The sequence below is a fragment of the Gadus macrocephalus genome, chromosome 9, assembly GCF_031168955.1.
Source record: "Gadus macrocephalus chromosome 9, ASM3116895v1".
Taxonomy (NCBI): domain Eukaryota; kingdom Metazoa; phylum Chordata; class Actinopteri; order Gadiformes; family Gadidae; genus Gadus; species Gadus macrocephalus.
Window position 1 is genome coordinate 2,596,849 of NC_082390.1, and position 21,466 is coordinate 2,618,314.

Sequence of the window (21,466 nt, forward strand, 5' to 3'; positions counted from 1 at the left end):
TGCGCGTTCGCATCAAAGGAGCTGCGATCGCGGGCTGCTGATTTCCTCACAGCCTGAGAGCTATGAGGAATACAAGTGATCCCAACACATTTCTGACAGCTGAAAATTGCGCATTTGTTGACCTTTATCCATTTACAGTAAACAAATTATTTTTTCTTGTTGAAAGATATTTTATGTTGTTTTCATATTATTATTTACTGATGGTAAATACAGAATGCGAGTGCGTGTTATATTGAAAGCGAGGCTGGGTGTGATTCAGATTCAGATTCTTTATTGTCCTTGTTTAACAGAGTTAATCAACGAAATTAAGTTTAGAGCATCACCACTGGCATAGTATATAAATATAAATATATTAATAAATAAAAAAATAAAAATAAAAAAAGATAAATAGATAAGTAAATAAATAAATAACAATAATAACTTGAATAAGAATGCAGCCAAGTCCAGTCCATAGTTGTGATGTGTGAGAGTGAGGGGGGTTGGGGGGCTGCAGTCCTGCAATAGATGGAAAATAGTGTTATATGAGTTATATGACCGAGGGGGTGGGGTGGGGGGTGCGGGGGGCAGGTTGTTCGTTCAGCAGTCTGACAGCCTTTGGATAGAGGCTATTGGTCAATCTGCTGGACCTGGAGCGGATGGAACGGTATCTCCGTCCGGAGGGCAGTCGCTGGAAGAGATGGTGCGCTGGGTGGACCTGGTCCTTTAGGATGTTGTTCACCCGGCGTAGGCAGCGGGAGGTGAAGACTGTGGAGATCTCTGGGAGGCTCTTCCCAATGATCCTCCCCGCAGCCTTGACCACTCTGTGGAGGGCCTCCTTTTCGGCCCTGGTGCAGCTGGAGAACCACACCAGGAGTCCGTAGGTGAGTACACTCTCTACTGCGCAGTGATAGAAGTTGACCATCAGTCCCTGTGGAAGTTTAGCCCTTTTTAGTTTCCGAAGGTAGAAGAGGCGTTGTTGTGCCTTACCCACGGCAGAGGTGATGTTGGTCCTCCAGGACAGATCGTCGGCCACAGTCACACCCAGAAACTTGAAGTTGGACACCCTCTCTACCTCCTCCCCTCCGATTAGGAGTGGAGAGTGGCTGAGGTGTCTGGCCCTGCGGAAATCGATGATCACTTCCTTGGTCTTGGTGGTGTTGAGAACCAGGTTGTGATCACCGCACCACTCTACCAGTCTCTCGGCCTCCCTCCTGTATGAGGTCTCATCATTTCCTGTGATGAGGCCAAGTACTGTTGTGTCGTCAGCAAATTTCACTATGAGGTTAGATGGAGAAGAGGAGCAGCAGTCGTGAGTGAAAAGTGTGTAGAGAAGTGGGCTGAGCACGCAACCCTGGGGGGCCCCGGTGTTCATGGGCAGGGTGGGGGAGACATGCTTGCCAATCCTGACATGTTGTGTACGGTGTGTTAGAAAGTCCAAAATCCAATTGCATAAAGTGGTGTTCAGGCCAAGTTTGTGTAGTTTGCTGTGTAGCTTGTTAGGCAGGATAGTGTTGAAAGCTGAACTAAAGTCAACAAAAAGGAGTCGCCCATATGTGTTACTGTGCTCAAGATGTTCTAGTAGAGTGTGTAACACAATGGCAATGGCATCCTCTGTTGACCTGTTCTTCCGGTAAGCAAACTGATTCTGATCTAATGATGGCGGTATGGAGGCTTTAATGTGTTTCATGACTAGTTTCTCAAAGCATTTTGCGACGATAGGGGTGAGTGCCACAGGTCTGTAGTTGTTCAGACCTGCAACATTTGGTTTCTTGGGAACCGGGACTATTGTTGCTGCCTTGAGACATCCTGGGACCCAGGATGAGGCCAGAGACAGGTTAAAGATGGTGGTGAGAACTGGAGCTAGTTCAGCCGCACAGTCCTTGAGCACCCGTCCCTGGACTCCATCTGGGCCTGCTGCCTTCCTGATGTTGATGTTGCGTAGGATGAGTCTGACCTCATGAGTGCTCAGGACTAGGGTGGAGCCGTCAGAGGGGAGAGGGGGCGACACCGGGTCCTTGTTGTTCCTGTCAAAACGTGCGTAAAAGATGTTTAACTCCTCCGCTAGGGGGGCGCTGCTGTTGACAGGGGGGGATGTTCTTCCCTTGTAGTCCGTTATTGCCCTAACGCCCTCCCACACCTGCCGGGGGCATGAGGCGCTGTTGAACTGAGCTTCAATGCGGGTCATGTATGCTTGCTTGGCAGAACTGATGCCTTTCTTCAGGTCGGATCTTGCCGTGCAGTATGCATTGGTGTCACCGGTTCTGTATGCTGCATTCCTGGCTCGTAGTAAGGATTTTACTTTAGGTGTCATCCAGGGTTTAACGTTTGGGAAGACACGGAATTGTTTCCAGGATGTAACAATATCCACACAAAATTTGATGTAGTCAAGGACTGAGACAAGATAATTATTCAGAGACCTACGTGTCAACACACCCAGTCCACTGAAAATGTCCCAGTCTGTGGAGCTGAAGCAGTCCTGGAGCCTAGGGATGGCGTCCTCAGGCCAAATCCTGACAGACCTGACTTCGGGCCTACTGGCTCTGATTTTGGGTGAGTGCCAGGGGTGCAGGAGGAGCGAAACATGATCAGAGAGACCTAGGTGGGGGTACGCCTGGGTTCTGTATGCATGGGCTATGTTGGTATAAACCTGATCAAGTGTGTTGCTCCCTCTGGTAGCGCATTTTACATTACGGTGGAAAGAATGAAGTACAGACTTTAAGTCAGCATGATTAAAATCCCCCGCTGCAATAAAGATACTGTCGGGATGTGCCAGCAGGCTATTGTTTACAATGTCCTGTAGCCTTACTAGTGCCAGTTTAGCATTGGCGTCGGGTGGAATGTAAACAGCACAGATGTAAACAGAAGAGAATTCTCTTGGTAAGTAAAACGGTCTGCATTGGAGCAACAAAAATTCCACGTCAGGGCAACAATGTTTGCTAACAACTGTGACATTGGTACACCACGAGTCATTGGTATAGATACACAGACCTCCTCCTAGCTTCTTACCCGAGTCAGCTGTTCTGTCTGCTCGATAGGCAGTGCGGCCATCTAGCTCAATAGCCGAGTCCGGGGTCTTTTTATCCAGCCAGGTTTCCGAAAAGATTAAGCTGCAGCAGTTCTTCATGTGTTTTTGTGAAACTAGTTCCAGTCGGATCACATCCACCTTGTTGCGGATCGAACGGACATTTGAGAGAAAGATGGTAGGAAGCGGGGGTTTGAATGGGTTCGCTTTGAGCCTAGCCCACGTACCTCCGCGTTTTCCCCTCTTCTGCAGCCGCGCACAGCGTCTCCTCCTCCGCTTCTCAGCCTCAGGAGTGCTGGATGGTGATCTGGTGATCTCGGCTGGGATGGTGAAGTCCGCCGGGAGGCGAAATGGAGCGTTGTTGAGCTTTAAAAGTGCATTTCGGCTGTACTTCATTGTCGGGGTTTGAGAGCAGTGTGGAAAAAACAACAACTGTGTGGAATAATATTAAGTGCTACCAAAAACTACAAAACATTCCCGATTTTGGGAGCTCCGGGCCGTTGCAACTATGTTGCAACTATGTCCGCCGCCGCCATGACAACAAAGCCATGTCAGCTGTTCTGTCTGCTCGATAGGCAGTGCGGCCATCCAGCCCGAGTCCGGGGTCTTTTCTCCAGCCAGGTTTCCGTAAAGACCAAGCTGCAGCAGTTCTCGTTCTCGATGTGCCCTGTGAAGCCAGTTCCAGTCGGATCTGCAGCCGCGCACAGCGTCTTCTCCTCCGCTTCTCAGCCTCAGGAGCGCTGGATGGCGAATTCAGCTGGGAGTTGGCGAAAAGGAGCGTTGTTGATCTTTAAAAGTTTTAAAAAGTTTAAAAGTTAATTCCGGCTGTACTTCATTGTTGGGTCCGAAAGCAGTGTGAAAAGCCGTGTGAAATAATATTAAGTGCTACCAAAAATTACAAAAAAAACATGCCAGTTTGGGGAGCTCCGGGCCGCTGCAACTATGTGCGCCGCCGCCATGTGTGCCTATGAATATAGGCTACAGTGAGTTTTTTAAGGTGCTGTACAAGCAAATCATATCGTCTACTCTGTACAGTGACAGGGAGTGTAAAGTAACCTACTTCATTCAATATCGAATAGGCTACTGTAGCCTACACTATGTACAAATGGTTTTGCTCTTTGCTCATGGCAGTTGTGACAGTCATTTTAACGTGTCAGGCGACAAGTGTGGTGTTTGGTGGGAACTAGGGATGGGCTAAAATGATTATTTTCCGGGAACTAGTTCTTTCAGTTCAGTTCACTATAACGATTCGTTTATTTGATTTGTTCGTTTTGATTTGTTCGTTACGTCAGATTACGTAATTTGGTGTCTGCCACCCCCACCCCGCGAGACGGCCGTGAGCATAATTTAAACCACTTCTAGGCTCTAAACCCCGTGGAAATCGAGAAGATACACTATATAGTATAACCAAACGTCCCACTAATATTTATACCACTTGCTTACTCTCTATATTTCATTCCTAGTTTTACATTTATAATTGTATTTTACTTTACATTTAATTCTTCATTGTTCAGGCATTACAGAACTCTCATGGTCATAAATAAAAATTGGCTGAATCTTTGAGAACGTTGTAGACTCAATCAATATAAGTCGCGGGGAGACGAAGCTCTGTTCGATTGTATATTTTATTTACGTGACCATATTTTTGGAAATAAAAGAATCAAAGAACCAGTTCTTCTTGTTTTGGGGAACCAGTTCTTGTCGTTCACGTTCGGGATTCGTTCGTTGTAACGAATCGGTCGCGACCGACACATCCCTAGTGGGAACGCACAGTTAAGCTGTATTAAGTTTGCCACTGCTTTCAGTTTGGTTTTTCCGCCAGTCAGTGCCGAGAGCAAGAACACCTCAAAATAACGTGTTTTGTCCACTAGATGGCGAAACCGCCAGACAAACAGGTCCGTACTGAAAAACATTAGGCTACATTGGCATGTTTCCACCGTTTGGTGCGGATGGGCAAAAGGGCGAAAGGCATGGGCAAAAGGTTGTGGGTGTTTCCGAATACCGTCGACATTATCTATAAGACACTTCTCTTACCTTTTACTGGTCACTTGGCAAGGACAGGACCACACTGACTGGTAAGTAGCCTTTTTGATATGCCGTGAAGACTTATCCTTGACTTTAACTTTTTTTTAATTAGGTTTATTTATTATTTTTTATTAGGATTGTGGAAAGTGTATAGAAGTGTGTAAGTGTGCCGCAGTTTGAATAAATGACAAATGATACAGAGATATTTAGGGGTGGGGGGGGTCCTGGGTGCGGGTTAGCCAATGGGCCTCGGTAGACCACCTGATGAAGGGCTGCATTGTGGGCTTGTGAGGGGACACAACAGTTCTGTTATCCTCTTCCATGAATCTAAACTCTGTGACCACGCAGACGCCTCGACGTAGTCATGAACCTTGTGAAGATGTGCGTTGTGTGTCGCCTCAACATATTGATTCACAGAGTAGTATAACTCAAAAGATACTAGTTATACTTTGAAAGTATAACTAGTATTTGAAAGACGTGTCTACATTCTTTTAATAACACAATAATGCTACCATATTCTGTCTATACTAAATACAGTATATATATATATTCTATACTATAGAGTGTATAAATTACAGAATGTCCTTTTCCTTAATTTTATCTGATGCTTCAGGCATTTTATTCCCTTTCCCATGACCCCTCATTTTATAATAATCGAATATCCTGGATAATTCAGAAATGCACCTGACAATCACCATTAAGAAATAATTATTAAGGCAATTGGTGAGTAAATAAATAACATTGCATTATTGTGAAAGGTAATGTTGTGACAAATATTGCATCTTTTGTCGAGCATTTGGAGGATGCATGAATATATTGATGTACATTTTTGTTTCAGGTTATTAAACATGGCGACTACACTGGAAATCATCGGTGGAGGGGGAGGCACTGAATTTATTTTCAATGGCCTCGACAATGGTGCCACCCTGAAGAAGATCGGTGTGGCAGTGGGCGGCTGGCAGATCAAAGCTGTGCGGGCAGAACTGACCGACGGGCGTGTGCAGACCTTTGGACAGGGTCACACTTTCAGTGAGTTTACGTTCAAACCTGGCGAGATTATCACCAAGCTGTCCCTGTGGGGGAACGGTAACGGGACACGTCTGGGTGGCATCAGGTTCTGGACGAGTTCTGAACGTGAGTTCTTCGAGTACATGAGTGACTGGGGACTGAAGACCGAGTACTCCATCGATGTGGGGTCTGGAGTCTGCCTGGGGTTGGAGGGGAGTTGTTGTGGTGACATCGACCGTATGGGATTCCTCTTCATCAATGCCATCAAGTCGTCTGTGCTAACCGACCTGACCTATCCCAGCCTGCCCGGGTACAAACCCCAGGTGAGTGCTGCTATTTGTGGAAGACCTGAGTCTGAATATGGCAGGATAAGTGGGCCAATACATTTAAATTAACAAGTGTTTCTTTATTAACTCCGAAAAGCAATTGAAGTGGGATAATTTTCATGCATGAATAGCACCTGTTTTTTTAGTAGGCTTGTGTCCAGGACAGAAATTGGCACGTATTCTTCCTCTTTCCTATCACTAACAAAAGCATGTGTTATACCTATCGTTCATAGGTCTGATTTTTCCTTTATATAATCAATCCAATGTATTTTATAAAGCCCCTTTTATATCAGCAGTTAGAAAGTAAAGATTTGTTCTGATCAAATGCGTGTTGGCCCACTTTGCGTTCCGTAAAATACAACTTCATGAGTCCTGTCCACTGTATAAACATTATAATTTGATATGGGGTTGACAGTTATGTCTTTTGTTTAATAAGGCCAATAAAATAGTGTCAGCACGTAAATCTTTCGAATTTCTCCCCCGGGGGATTAATAAAGTGTTAAAGTCTAAATGTTAGACTAAATAAATAAGTTTATATTTTCTGTACTGGTTATTAAAGGTGCCATGGCATGAAAATCTCACTTTATGAGGTTTTCTAACATACATATGAGTTCCCCTAGCCTGCCTATGGTCCCCCAGTGGCTAAAACTTGCGTTCGGTGTAAAACGAGCACTATAGGTGTTCTGCTCGCCTTTGAAAAAAATTGAGGCTCCAGCGCGCTGATTTGGAATGTGGTTTCATATGTCGTCACATAGCATCTAAGCTCCTCCCCTTACTCTGCCTGGCCCGCCAATGAGACACGACCGTGCGAGCGCCACATGTGTGTGTGTGTGTGAAAACAAGTGTTTCTTGTCGGTTCTTTGACGTCTCTTGTATTTCCACAACAAGACTGTCGTGGGGGTTATCTGAGCCATGGTTGAGAAGGAATTGGGGGAAAGGAACTTTGGCTTTGACTCCCTGAAGTACATGAACTGCGACATGCCGCCGGTTGCCGCGAGGCACCACCGCCGCGAAGAACCATCGCCCGGCAGCGGGCAGCGCGCGGTTCAGTCGACTTCAGATTGATGTGAAAGTGGAAGAACCAGAGACGTCGGAGAACCCGACAGTCGTTTGTGATTCATAATCGTCTGGAGGCACACACAGCCTTTGGCCATGATAATATGTGTTATATGCAGGGGTTGACATTAAGGTTTCTAAAGCACTTGCCCATCGGGCAAGTACAGGTCAGGTTCGACTTGTGATGTCCGAATGTGATGTTCACTTGCCCAAATTATAATCAGAATCTTGAACAGGCCTCTTTTTGCCAGGCATGCGGCCTGGTTTTGGGGGGGCTCAGAAAAATCATCCAAGCTCAGACTGAAGCTGAATGTTAGCTTCCACACATGTTGTGTTTAAAAAATAACAAACTTCCCTTTGTTTACTTATTTATCGAGCGGTCACATCGTGCCATGAAGTGATTTCAGTCCACCGTTGCAACCTATTAAAGCTATCGCCAAGTTATATGTAGACCTGCATGATTTCATGCAATTGTACTTAACTAAATGTCAGAGGTAGTAGCAAAGATATGTCTTTTTTAACTTTCACGTTTCTTGTAGCTCTAACTGAATAATCACAATCGCGTTTCTAGTAGTGTTGTCAGTCACGATACTGGATTTTCTAACTTTGACACTATACCTGGAAAAATATCGATATTCTATACCATTTTCGATATCAGGGGGAAAGTTTTTTTCAGGAAAGAACATACCCAAAGTAAATAGAGTATATCTCCACAACTGCAAGGGCGATAATGTCATCTTTGTGCCAAAAGAAAGATTGTTGTGCAAGTGAAATATTCAATGGGGATGATACTTGGTTAAAGTGAATAAAGCCATGGAACACAGCATAAGTGGAAGATAACATTTCCACCTGAAATAATTATCAGTTGGTCGTTATCATTTGGGAGCGATAAAGGTAGAATAAAGGTAGATATCTTACAATTTTGACACTTGACACCTCTATTTAAATTTCAGGGCAAATATATTCGAATGCACCATGCCAAACACTCGCAAATAAACATATGGCCACTAGATTGCGCTGAAGAATATGTTTTCTGATTGAAGGCAATTTACCTATTTCCTAAGAAACCTCTTATTCATTGATTGAAAATACCTTGTTTAGTTGCAAAATTTGGCCCAGACACTGGGTTATCCGTTTATGGTGGTTTTATTCGACCAGAATCAACTTTGTGGACAAAAATCACAAAGGTAATACTTCATTTTTGGCTGTTAAAAGAAAATGGGACGTTTCTTCTTAAGTTGTTATTTGCGAGTTTTAGTCACAGAATGATATGGTTTGGACTGTTGGAATAAGTGGAGGCTCAGCTTTCATGTAATATATAGTTTGTGAGGGTACAATTTCGTGAAAAAGATCGCTATTGCTGTGCATGTGCACAGTTATGAAACCCAAAACCGTGTTCTTGCATATGACTTTCCTTGGTAATTTGCCTCAATCCAAAGTACTTCCAAACTGCACTCCTCCATCACTACTCCATTTTCCTTCTACCTAAACCGTTCGCGTAGGCGCTGCATTTGCGATGCTAGCTTTGTTGGCTAACCTTTAGCCAACACCTTCGAATCACGGCCAGAGAACGCACTGCGAGTGACAGAAGGCGGGGCTATATTCGCACTGAAGCGATGCGTGTCTGTTAACTCGCTTTCCGAGAGAAGAGACGACGGCGCGCTGATCAATTGCAAATACTTATATTTTGTGTTATTTTGCGGCAAAAAAGGTTGTTCTGCAGTTTCTAAAAACATTTGAATAAATAGCCTTTATATTAACATCCACCCAAAATCCACTTGCCCGTTCGGGCAACCAGAAATCAATCTCAACTTGCCCAAATATGACTTTTGGTTGCCCCGGGCAAGCGGGCAACCGTTAATGTCGAGGCCTGATATGATATAGATATCGATGTATTATATGATATTATTTAGATATAGAGCTCCAGGACTGTAACGCAAGTGTTGTACACTTCCTTGTTATTTGGATAACCGTTCTGCTTTTGGTGTTATGGCGCATAACACGTCGGGCTCTCGTCTCTGGTATTTCTACAACGAGACTCGTAGTGGGGGTTATCTCAGCCATGGTGGAGAATGAATTGGGGGAAAGGAACCTGGCTTTGACTCCCTCAAGGACATGAACCACGACATGGAGGAGAAAGGGATTGTTGGCTGCGAATGTCTCCCACTTGAGCCCCGCTTCCCGCTGCCGAGGGACCACCGCCTCGGCGCTGCAGGAGGCAGAGGTGCCTAAGCGCTGCCCGGCAACAATCCCTTTCTCCTCCATGTCGCGGTTCAGTCTACTTCAGATTGATGTGGACGTGGAAGAACCAAGAACGTTGGAGAACCCAACGCGGTCGTTTGAGATTCATAATGTCGGCTCAAACAGCTTTTGGCCGTGATAATATATCATATGATATAGATATCTATGTATATGATATTATTTAGATATAGAGCTCCAGGACTCCCGTGTGTTCTAGAATATTTACAGAACACGGCTAAAGGCTGTGTGCGCCTCGCCATTGCGATAGATCCACTGTAAACAGAGCGCATGGTACCGTGGCTGCAAGCTGCTCAGGGCCACACCCCCACCCTCCTCCTTGACCCGCCTTGCTCCTCCTCATTTGCATTATAGCTACAAACACCAAAACAGTGCATTTGGGGGAAGCTCAATGTGCCACTGGCTCGGAGTGGCTGTAACTCTGCACCACGGCTGAATTTCGGGAACGTCTTTGAATACTGTGTTAGTGACCCACTAATACCTATATTAAAGCATCCATAAAATAGCATGTCATGGCACCTTTAAGTATTATTTTGTGTGTTACCTGAACAATATGCATTTTTTGTTTGTTTGTAGGTAAACAAAAAATACATAAAATCTGTGTCTTATCACAATGGCAGTACTGCGGCTCAAGAGCATACATTTGCGTACAGCAGATCTTTCACCAAGTCTACCACCTGGAGCACCACCACTAAGATTGAGTCCACCGTCAGCCTGACTGTTACAGCAGGGATCCCGGACCTGGTGGAGGTGTCTGGTGGGTTTAGCGTGACCAGGGGAGCGGAGCAGAACTCCTCAATGACCGCCTCTGAGACCATAACCGAATCAGATGAGGTCAAAGTAACGGTCCCGGCAGGAAAGACCATGACCGTTGTGGTGTCAGTGGGACGAGCAGACATCAACCTCCCCTACCCGGCCACAGTGAAGATCACATGCATGAATGGCAGCGAGCTGCACTTCAAATCAACCGGCAACTACCATGGTGTGGCTTACACTGCAGTGGATATAGAAGTCACTGCGTCTGATAAAGTTATGAATGTATAATAAGATGCATCAACATCTTACTGTGCAGTTTTAATATTGATTGCATAACATTGGTTTGATTGCTAATGTAGAGTGACTGTCGCAGATAAATAAATCATCATCATAAACCTGCTTGTGTTTCCATGTCCATCCTTAGAGCTTGTAAAACAATATGAAAATGAGTCTGTCTATCTGATCCCATTATTTAACGTTTCAGTTTAGTAAGTGATAATTTCAGTTCAAATATTCGATATGCTGTTAATAATTTAGTTTTCCAGTCCAACAGCCTTGATAGATAATACGTTTCTGCACACTTCCAGTCAGATGCAAATTGCTTTAAAGTTGGGGTTTATGCTAAATCGCTTCAGTAAATGTGGGTCAGGTAATGCTCTAAATAGTGCCAAAGATAATTCATGACACGTGTTCCAAAGATACAGTACATTGCCAACAGAAAAACAGCAATAAAGCATGTTGGTTCTCTAACCTAGGGTGACCTCTGTCCCCAATACACGGAAAGAGTTCACAGCAAGTGTTCAAGAGGAAGGGGAGATCTTAATATTGAATATTCGCAATAAGTTCTACTTTAATATTTGTCCACTTGGGGGTAAGTTTTGTGTAACCTGTAAGTCAAGTAATATCTTCAATATTGTCATATAATCATTAGAATATTAACAAAGATAAATGAAAAAATAAATCAACAATTGGAGACAAAAAACACAAATCCTGGAATCCTTTTGTTAAACGATTTGTATCATAATTTTTGAATCATCAAAGTAGCCACCTTTTGCAGACATAACAGCCGAACAAACTTCCTACAATGGAAATCAAATATTGCTTGGGATGCTCTTCCCAACACTGTTGGAGATGTTCCCACAAATGTGTTTCACTTGTAGGTTGCTTTGTTTTCACCCTTCAGTTCATCCTAAACGTAAACTTTAAGTGATAAGTAACTTTAACGCCTCGTGCCCACTACCTCCGTCCGTTGACTGATCCCCATTGACTTTGCATGGGGACGGACGCGCAATGCATTGTGGATCCGTCCGTTCCGTTGGAGCCTTCGGCTCCGTCAAAAAGTTTAAAAATGTTCAACTTTTTCAGCAGCGACGGATCCGTAATCCAATCAGGTCGCGTATGCAAATTTAAGCACTGTGACGCGACTCGGGCTCTGACGATACTGTAAAGCGGGAAATCTTGCAATGACGCAACAAGCAGGAAGAAGCGGGAAGAACCCGGCGAAGCGATTTGATTGGCTGACGGATGCCTCTGCAAAGACTACTCCCCCATCCGTCAGCCACGCCTTCCCACGTCCGTTGACTGAAGGTGCAGTGGGCATGAGGCGTAAGGGCCCTATTTTAGCTGCCTGAAAGGCAAGTGTGAAACTCGAAAAACGCAAGTCTTATGGGCGGTTCTCTGCCGCTGTTGCTATTATACCGGCGGATAAATGGCTTTTGCCCCCGACGCAAACCTATTGGTCTTCATTACCAATAGGTGTGTTTTGGATAAACCAATGAAATAAAATGCAATTAACCAATGAGAGTGCCATCTTCCATTTCCTTTAAGTGTCAGCGCATTTGAACTTGAGGAGTTTACATTTTCACAGCGTGATGGCAGTCTCTGCTGAGACAGATGCATGACCACATGAATTCCAAACCTCAGATGGCTCTTTTTACGGCCAAATAATAGGCCTAATTCACACATGGGATAATGTTTTTTGTACAGAAACAATTAGTCGTCATGTAGGCTAAATTTCGGTAAAGACAGCGTATAACCCATGCTATGCGGTCCCTTCACCGTAACTTGTTATCCCAGAATTCTGAGATACTTAACTCGTTAATTCAGATAAGCAGAGCAGAATTTATTTTCTCAAGTGAATGCATTATGCTTCCCTAATAAATTCACACCGGCGCGTCCTAATAAACCGGTGACCAGTCAAGGTCCTTAGAGACGCTCTCCTCATTATGACATCACAAACAGCCGTTCACTCTCCTGGTGATGACGAGCCGGCTTGCCTGTGATGACGCTCACGCTTACGCGTGTTCCCGACAGCGACCGTTCATGTGCACTTGGGAAACAGCCGGTTGGGAATCTAACAGTTTTTCACAGCAGGATTTTTTTATCCGATAAAAAACAATCAGACTTAAAAAGAACTTAGTAGGATCAGTTTCAAGTTTGCATACCTTTATTGCCTTGATACCTATCACCTACCAGTAGCGTGCGGTGCCCCTTCATTCCGGTGGGTGTCGCTGCCTTTGTGTTGACGTGTGGTGTGTGCGCGTGCTTGTGTGAGTGTAGTGTGTGTGTGTGTGCGTGTGTTTCCGTGTATGTTCGTTCGTTCGCATGTGCTTGCTTGTGGTGTATGCGTTCGCGCTTGGCACATGCGCACTTGAGTAACTGGTACGACAGGCCTGCTATTATGGCAGTAAGATATTCACTGCAGATGTAATGTCGATGGACGACCACTAGAGGGTGGTACTACCGAGTGCTTAATTCACACAAGTGAATGAAACGCTTGTGTGTCCCACACTGACGTCAATTAACCTGAATACAACCACACGCAATACAACAGTGTCCTCTAGGGGACGATATGATATATTCTGAAGAGTGTTTCTCTCTTCTCTCCTATGAATTATGAGATGGATCATAACAGAATCCATGCCACAGACGTGCTCCATGCAGTAGGGCACCTCCCCACACAGGCAGTGCCAGGACTGATCAGCCATATCAACAAGCATGCGTGCGCGTGCGTGTGTGGGTTCGTGCGTATGTGTGTGTCTGTGCACCAAGCAGCATTTATAGCATCAACAATTTACAATTGCAGTTTGAATATAACCATTCTAACATGTGTTGTGTATTGTCCTCAAATGATTACAGGTAAGAGTAAAATGGTTCTGTACTAAATATGTGAAAGGTCCCCCAAATACATCCCTCGGAGTAATGCAATGAAAACATAGCAGTCTTCTGTTCAGCATGTTGTCAGTGACGGCCCCCTCCCTCCTGCAGTGGGACTGGCCTATTCAGTCCCCATTACGTTCGTGACTAAAGCCAATCAAGTCAGTGATCCATCCACTGATCATCTCAATGCTTTGAGTTAGAGGGAGACATAGGGGTGGTCGTTTTTCTTTTAGCAGGCCGGTTTTAGCAGGGCGGTCACAGGGCCTGGTGCCACAGCAACAGTCAAACCTGGCGCTAGACCCTGCCTATTTACATTCCTATCAGACGCGGCAGGGATGGCCGGGCCAGTCTGCAGACCCCGGCTGCTGGACCCCAGTGGCGGCTGGTGGAATTTATTTGAGGGGGGGCTGAACGTTTGCATTCCAAACCCCTGTAGGGGGGTCCCCCACAAGATTTTTTCGTGATTTTCACAAACAAACGAAGCATTCTGGTGCATTCTGACAAAATAGTAAAGGCAAATAAAGAACATTTACTTACAAAGACGAATGGGCCAGTGAACTACGTTTTAAGTTAATTTTTTGCCTTGTAGAAATCAGCAACATTAAGAGTGCAGATACATCAACAATAAGTTTGAATTACACACAAGGTAACATTCTCTCCCTCTCTGTGTGTGTGAGAAAAAGAGAGAGAGATAATGGGTGAGTGTGTTACGGCCAAGTAACTGTGTAATTGTGTTGGTAAACGTCACTCATAAATATATCTACAGTCTGCATTAGTATGCATTTAGACAAATACAATGAAATATGAATTCCACAAAATTCATGTAAATGTGCAAGCTTTTGTGTGTGGTTGTTGAAGACACACTTAAGGCATGATACCAACATAGGTTTGCAGAGGACTACATACAGTATGCACACTGAAGGCCTGATGCCACCATAGGTTTGCAGAGGACTATACAGTGTGTACACTGAATAGGTTTGCAAAGGACTATATACAATATGCACACTGAAGGCCTGATTCCACCATGTTTGCAGAGAACTATACACAGTATGTGTACACTGAATAGCTTTGCAGAGGACTATATACAATATGCACAAGGAAGGCCTGGTCCCACCATAGGTTTGCAGAGAACTATATACAGTACACTTGAAAGGGGTGGGGGGAGGTTGTGAGGGTCTGCAACCAGTGTCCATCTCAAGGGAAATACATATAGGCTAGTGGAATAAATAGAAGTTGCTTACCTCTAGCATGGCTAGCTTCACAGTTGTTCATATGCACTCTTGCTCACTTGTGTTTTTTTTATCCGTTCTGACAGATGTTTCAGGCCTGTCAACCCTGTCTGTGTCCACAAACTATCACACGCACTTGTTTTAAAAAGTATACAAGGAAAGCAAAAAAATGCATCGGCATACCCACAGCTAGTTAGCCAAGCCTGAACCATACTCTGGAAAAACTTATCCTGTAAGCTCTATCCTCTTCTCTTGCTTGTTGGCTTACGTTCACTTCTGGCTTTTCTACTCCGAGTTCTTTTACTTGCAATTTCTCTGCAAATATTCTTCTTTCGAAGGGATTCATAAGCAGAGACTTAACTGAAATTGGGGCTAGCTGAACTCACAGGGAAACAGTGGTAGCAACACTCAAAGTCGCCATCTTGCTGATCTCTGAGGTAATTGCAAATCCGCGGTTACGCGCAGTGGACGGTGCACTGCGCTTGGTGCTATATCTTGAGCGCCCCAAAGCCATACAATTCGACGACGCTGATTGGCGAAATTATGTACTTTTCTGCCTAGCAACGAGGGAACCATTGGCTAATAATTCAGGCATGTGGGGCTGAGCGAAAAGCGCCCCACGGAAGACATCTACTTCACCAAAATGAACGTTGAACATCTAAGTGAAGTAAGATTTAATTATGGGGGATTCTAAAGATATTCTAAAGTAAATGCATTATTCAAGTGCAATTAAAATAGATTAATTCTCAAAATGAGAAGATTATTAAAAAATATATAGATAGATATATTTGAAAAAGAAAAGATGGCCGGTCGGCGGGAGGGCGGCGCCCCAGCGCCCTCTATAGGCGAGCCGCCACCCACGGTATGGCTGACATTTCTGTCAGCCTTTGGCCCAGCGGTAGCGCTGAACCATTAGCTGCTGTATGCTAATGCTGGAGTATTGGCTGCATGTGGACGATAGGACACAACTCAGGGGAAGGCTGTTCTATAAATGTTGTACTTAAGAGCGAGGTGGGCTCTAGAAAATGGTCGCTGAGGGTGTCGGGGTATAAAACCCGAACCGAATCCTAAAATAAATGTGATACATCTGACCGGAATCCGTCCAGCTGAGACGGGTTGAGATGATGTCTTCCAAATGACCGGTGTTGTGGCGTCTTGGCAGGGAGACGAGGAGCCCACTCTGGGACTTCCCATCAGCTCCTTCATGGACTGCTTGGGCCACAGCTGGCCAAGCTCCAGGCCCATATCACAGGCCCACTCTGGAAGTCCCACCACCCAGTCTGCCTCAGCCTTCTGGTGTGACGCAGCAGACAGTGAATATGTTTGATGAACCATTAGAAATTGTGTCAAGCTGGACAATGTGTGGACGTTTTGATGTGAGTCCATTTAATTGTGACAACTAGATCCCACCTAGGTGGCTTTTACTGGGCTCGTCCAAATCAACGCAGGGTGGTGATTTGATGTTGGAACCGGTTTATTAGCGAGGTTGAGTAGGATACACAGAGGGACTGTGATCTCTCTGCGTGTGTTTTGTGATGGTTGGTTTTGCTGGTTAACCGGTGTGCAGCCTTACCCTGCCCCTCGAGCAACGTGAGGCTGCTGAAACCAACCATCCTCCACACACACTTCAAACTGTGGTATATACCTGCAATTGTGTTTGACTTACTACTCTAAACAATTACTAGATAATAAATAGTATTAGACCAGCAGTCAATATATTTATTTTGTTTTTCAATAATTTTTTCAAATACTAAATACAGTAAAGTGACATCGATTGCACGTTGTAATGTTCAAAAGTTCTGCCAACCAAGCCTATTCAGATATATCAAATGGAACACACACCTAACAGTAACAACATTCATATATGTGTGGTATCTTCAGTAGTTGTGTCTGTACACGGTTTACTGTCATACTTAAAGCAACAGACCCCTAATTAGTGATAAGTGCTACAGCTATGTTTACCCTACAGGTAAGAGGAAGAGGAGGACATTGCAGGTGATGCCTTGAGTGGCAATATGATTCATACAGAAATTCAAACTTCAAAAGCGGAGGATTCACGGGGAATAATATCAAACCAGCGTGAGTCAAATGTTACTGGTCCTTTTTGTCCGCAGTGTTTTGAAGATTCTGTGGAGTAAGTCACACATTTTGAGTCAGAGAGCCATTACAAACAGCATAAAGCTTTCTAATTGGATAGGTACAAATGCTGTGCGTGTGTTTGTCCCTATGTGTTGCAGCTGTATGTTATGCCTAAAATGTCTGTGAAATAAACAGTAAAAACCTGTGAAATCATGACATAAAAAAACTGTAAATAGTAAAACTATAAAGCCACGTTTATGTTACAATATTTTTTTGAAAAATACTAAACCAAAGAAAACGGTTAATATTAGTGTAAATTTTTTTTTAAATAATAATATTTACGTGTAAAATTAACAGATTCCTGTAGTTAAAACACTAAAAAACAGTAATACAAATAGCAATACAATTTTGTCCAAGTTACAACAATTAACTGTTGAAATAATGATTTTTGCCCGTTTTTTCTTAAACAGAAGAAAACCGTAGGCGTCGTCAAATTTACGGATAAAAACAATAAAACAAGGTTAATAGGAATTGTCTAAAAAATTACGGGTTATTTTTTCTAGATGATATTTGGTATGGCTCTTCTAGACCGGGATGCATATTCCCAGACATGTGACTTGCTTCGTATCTTGAGGAACTTCTGTTTTCAACCCTCGACACAAAACCATACCTTTCCTGAGACTTCAAGCCCCTGAGGATCTGATGTGCTGCTGCTGAGGAGGAATGTTTCAAAACTAAACACCGGTGAGACCTCCATAATGGAAAACTTGATTAACCTGCTGCTCCCAAGTTGAGCAGACTTGTGATTTTCTTACCTGTTTGCCTAAACAGGTCAGGCCCTATTGCCGGAGCAGAGAAGATGGCGAGCTAAAGGAGAAACTTGAAAAGACTCAAAACAATTCCCTCAAATGGCAGGCCTCAAGCCTGGCTACCTGGTGTGGTAGTATTTCCCCTACTAGCACAAACATTTGAAGGATGAGTGGAGCTAGGTGGAATCTGGCAAGTGTCAGGTTAGTAAAAGGTTCCTTAAGTCTGAATAACGAATTGTGAACTACCTTATAATTCTGTTAATTGAAGTTCTATTTTATTTAACAATCGAATTTTCCTTGATTAAGTTAGTGTTTTTTTGTTAGTTAAAGACAAGTGAACTTTGTAAATCAATAAATGCATTTATTTATTATATACGGAGACCACCAGACTTCCTCGAAGCAACGAGAATGATCTATTCAATTCTAGATGTGAGTATAGGCATATAGTGCCACACACGATCCATGGCCATTCGTCAATATGACGTATGAATATGAATGACGGCTGCGAACTGTGCCCTGCGTCAATTTCCCCCGGGCGCGGAACGGCAGCGTAGCGCTGCCTTGCGAGCCAGCCGTATTCACGCGAGATCACGAGATCACGCGATAATCCTAAACCTAATGTACTCACCATTCACTCCCAAAACTACTGCAATTAAATGCCACGCTTTGCCCTTATAAAAATGACGTAATGTTGATGTGAAGTCGTGATAGGCTACATGAGCTGAGTTTTGTGTTTTATTTTGAAAATTGCTTTATGGCTTTTACTTTTCCACTTCCTGCCCCGCTCGATCTGCTCTGTTGAAATTGATTAAACGTAGTAATGTGGGATAGGGCTGTAGGAGTGGGAACATAGAGCTGTTGGAACATATGAATGACCCTTTGTAAAATAGGCAATAGATAAAATGATCAATAAGGAAAAGTAGCCATAAGAAAAGTAATATTAAAATGTAACCAATTAACATTCCCGCAAAAAAAAAAACGGCTGTGTTTGAATTTAAACCTTTTGAAATCTTCCTCAACAAATCACAGTGCACTAGACTGGTTTTCTGCTCTTTCATTGGATTACAAATGATCAGCTGTTTTGACAAGTTCACGTCTCGTATCCCGCGCAGGCGTGCACCAAGCAGTCTGCGGCGCGCAGTGACCGAAGTCTTGTGAACACGTCTCAGGTCCATGACACGGCTACTTGAAGAACTACCCTCTGAATAGCTGGTAACAATTCATTTTCTTAATTCTTGAAATCATGAGTTGGTTAACAGAAATATACTAGTTTCTGTTTAGTCAAGGATATACAAAACTCAGAGTAATGACTCAGACGGACGGAGGGGTTAACTAGTCCACGCTCCACGGTGTGTTCATGCTATCTGTTGCTGAACTCATTCAGCTCACTTGTTTTTTATGTTCAGTAGAGGTGTGTTTTTTTTCCACAATCATCCGAGCCAAACAGTCGGTAATGTTAATAAGCTAAAAATGATTGTCTGCCCGTTTTGTAGTCAAACACTGCAGACATTGAGAGGGTTTGTGTTGCATTGTAGAGTTCACAGAAATGAACCGCGTTGTTTTTTCAAATGTTTTGGCGCCAACTGCAAGCGGACATTTTCGACCGACGCAGCTTTTAAAGCTCACTTCTATCGGGCTCACAATGTGCCTGTTCCCTCTGTTACTGCTACGGCCGCTGTAGCAAATTTAAAATGTGCAATTTCTCTGTGTGAGCGCCAATTTCACACAGTGAACGAACTTATATCCCACCTAAAAGAGCATTTACTGGAGGGGCGACATGTGGCATGTCCAGTAACTGGTTGTGAAAACAGGTTCACTGTGAAGTCATAATTTACTGCTCATATTTCCAGGAAACATAGAGCATTTTCTGTGGATAGTGTAAGAGATATGTACAGAGAAACTATATCCCAGGCTTCTGCTGTCAGTGCATGTGAGGATGCCCCTCAGAACACAAATGGGGAGACAAATGAAAGCAGTGAATATCTACAGAATTTCAATGACACTTACCTAAGGAATATATGTTTATTCTACCTAAAGTTGCAAGGACAGCTCCTCCTTCCAAACTCAACAATCCAGACGATTGTTGAAGAAATGCAAAATGTGCATACATTAGGACAGGAGTACATTTTAAGTAAACTTAATTCACTTTTGAAAAATGACATGCGTCTTCCAGAAGATGCTATTGCTAAAATATGTGATTTTGTGAAGGATTCAGATCTGTTCTCTCTGTGTCATCAGGGACCACTTAGAACATACGCAAGAGCTCAAACATTTAAGAAGATGTTCAAATACATAGAGCCAAAAAAACTAACTTTAGGAAATGATGAAAATATGATGGAAAAGTGTGCCTATTACGTACCTGTGAAACAAACATTAAATTGTTTGTTGGAATCTGAATTTTGGAGGAATTCAGTGTCCCAGCAGTCCTGTGAATCAGACTCTGAAACTTTTGGTGACTTAAGTGATGGACAGAACTTTAAATCCAACCAGTTCTTCATTGACAATCCAGGATGCCTGAAGATAATTCTGTACCAGGATGCCTTTGAAATTGTCAATCCCCTAGGCTCTGCCAGGAAAAAACACAAAGTACTTGCAGTCTACCTTTCTGTGGCAAACATGCCTGCTCATGTGCGGTCTAATACTGATCACATGTCCCTCGTCTTACTGTGTTGTGAGTCTGACCTAAAACAATTTGGAAATGCAAAAGTTTTCTCAGAGATGCTAATGGATTTGAAGGATTTGGAGGAAAATGGAATTACTGTACAGGGTGAAACAGTCAAAGGGGCTCTGTATTGTATTGCTGGTGATAATTTGGGATCACACGGCATTGGTGGGTTTACTGAAAACTTTAGTCGTTCTGAGTACTTTTGCAGGTACTGTGAAATTACACGCAGTGAGTTTCAGAGTGACAATCCAAATGTATGTGGTCCGCAGCGTAGCCCTGAAAGCTACGATTCTGCTGTTGCTGACCTACAAGCTGGAGACAGTCAAAACATGAAAGGGATAAAGCAAAACTCTGTTTTCAATGATCTGAAATCTTTTCATGTTTGCAATCCCGGTCTCCCTCCTTGCTTAGGACATGACATATTTGAGGGTGTCTTATCCTATGATGTTGCATTGTATAGAATGAAGAGGTGCTGTACCAAAACGTAATTACAGTCTGCAACATTTATTTATTATTTTTTTAATCTTTTTTAAAGCTCATAAAATAATTTGGGTCGCGCATAAATCGGTCGGAAACCGGAACCAAACAATTTTTTTTTTTAGGCCTAGCCTAATGTTACTGCACGCTTTTGAAGTGCCATCCGCAACACTCGTCATATGATGTCGGGCTAATTAGAATAGCCTATGTGCAATGGAAACACCAACTCTGCAAAGTCAATTATTTCAGGACAAAAGGACAAATTCAACATTATAGGGAAGTTATTTCTTCCATATTTTATTTTAACAATTTAACAACAGGCTTAGCGAGTGAAATGCAAATACACGAAAAGTAGAAATAAAAATCATCAATCAAGCAGACCTTCGATTTGGAACTTGGCCCGACGATGTGTGCAAATCTCTCAATAACAACACTTTTGAAATCAGGTATTTCTCAATAACAGCTGTTTCAATCAGGTATGAAATCAGGTATACAATTTTAATACCTGCTGAAATAAATAAATAGGCTATATAAATATCCAGCATTTTATTATATATAGTCCTGTCAACAGATATTTCAGAGAAAAACATCATATCCACTGTATCTATACGTTCTTT

General features: G+C 43.4%; 2 protein-coding genes across 2 annotated transcripts in view; one reads left to right on the forward strand and one right to left on the reverse strand.

The window, feature by feature from the left end:
- The window catches only part of LOC132464071 (aerolysin-like protein), a 29,587-nt gene extending 18,757 nt beyond the window's left edge, over nt 1–10,830 (forward strand). Inside the window, exons 2-3 of the mRNA XM_060060241.1 lie at nt 5,865–6,357; nt 10,252–10,830. Coding sequence (XP_059916224.1) covers nt 5,875–6,357; nt 10,252–10,719 — 951 coding nt within the window. The 5' untranslated portion in view covers nt 5,865–5,874 and the 3' untranslated portion in view covers nt 10,720–10,830. The remainder of the gene's footprint in view (nt 1–5,864; nt 6,358–10,251) is intronic.
- Nucleotides 557–3,924, reverse strand: LOC132464060 (uncharacterized). Its single transcript, XM_060060224.1, has 2 exons — nt 967–3,924; nt 557–833 (listed from the first exon to the last, which is right to left on the reverse strand). Exons 1-2 carry the CDS (start codon nt 3,395–3,397, stop codon nt 715–717), a joined length of 2,550 nt encoding a protein of 849 aa, XP_059916207.1. The 5' UTR covers nt 3,398–3,924; the 3' UTR covers nt 557–714.
- Nucleotides 10,831–21,466: the final 10,636 nt, after the last annotated feature.

Bases quoted from the DNA above. Each gene is read 5' to 3' on its own strand.
- LOC132464060 (XM_060060224.1), bottom strand. From the start codon at position 3,397: ATGAAGTACAGCCGAAATGCACTTTTAAAGCTCAACAACGCTCCATTT. The intron at 834-966 runs GTAAGGCACAAC...GTGGTTCTCCAG, and splicing joins CAACATCACCTCTGCCGTGG to CTGCACCAGGGCCGAAAAGG.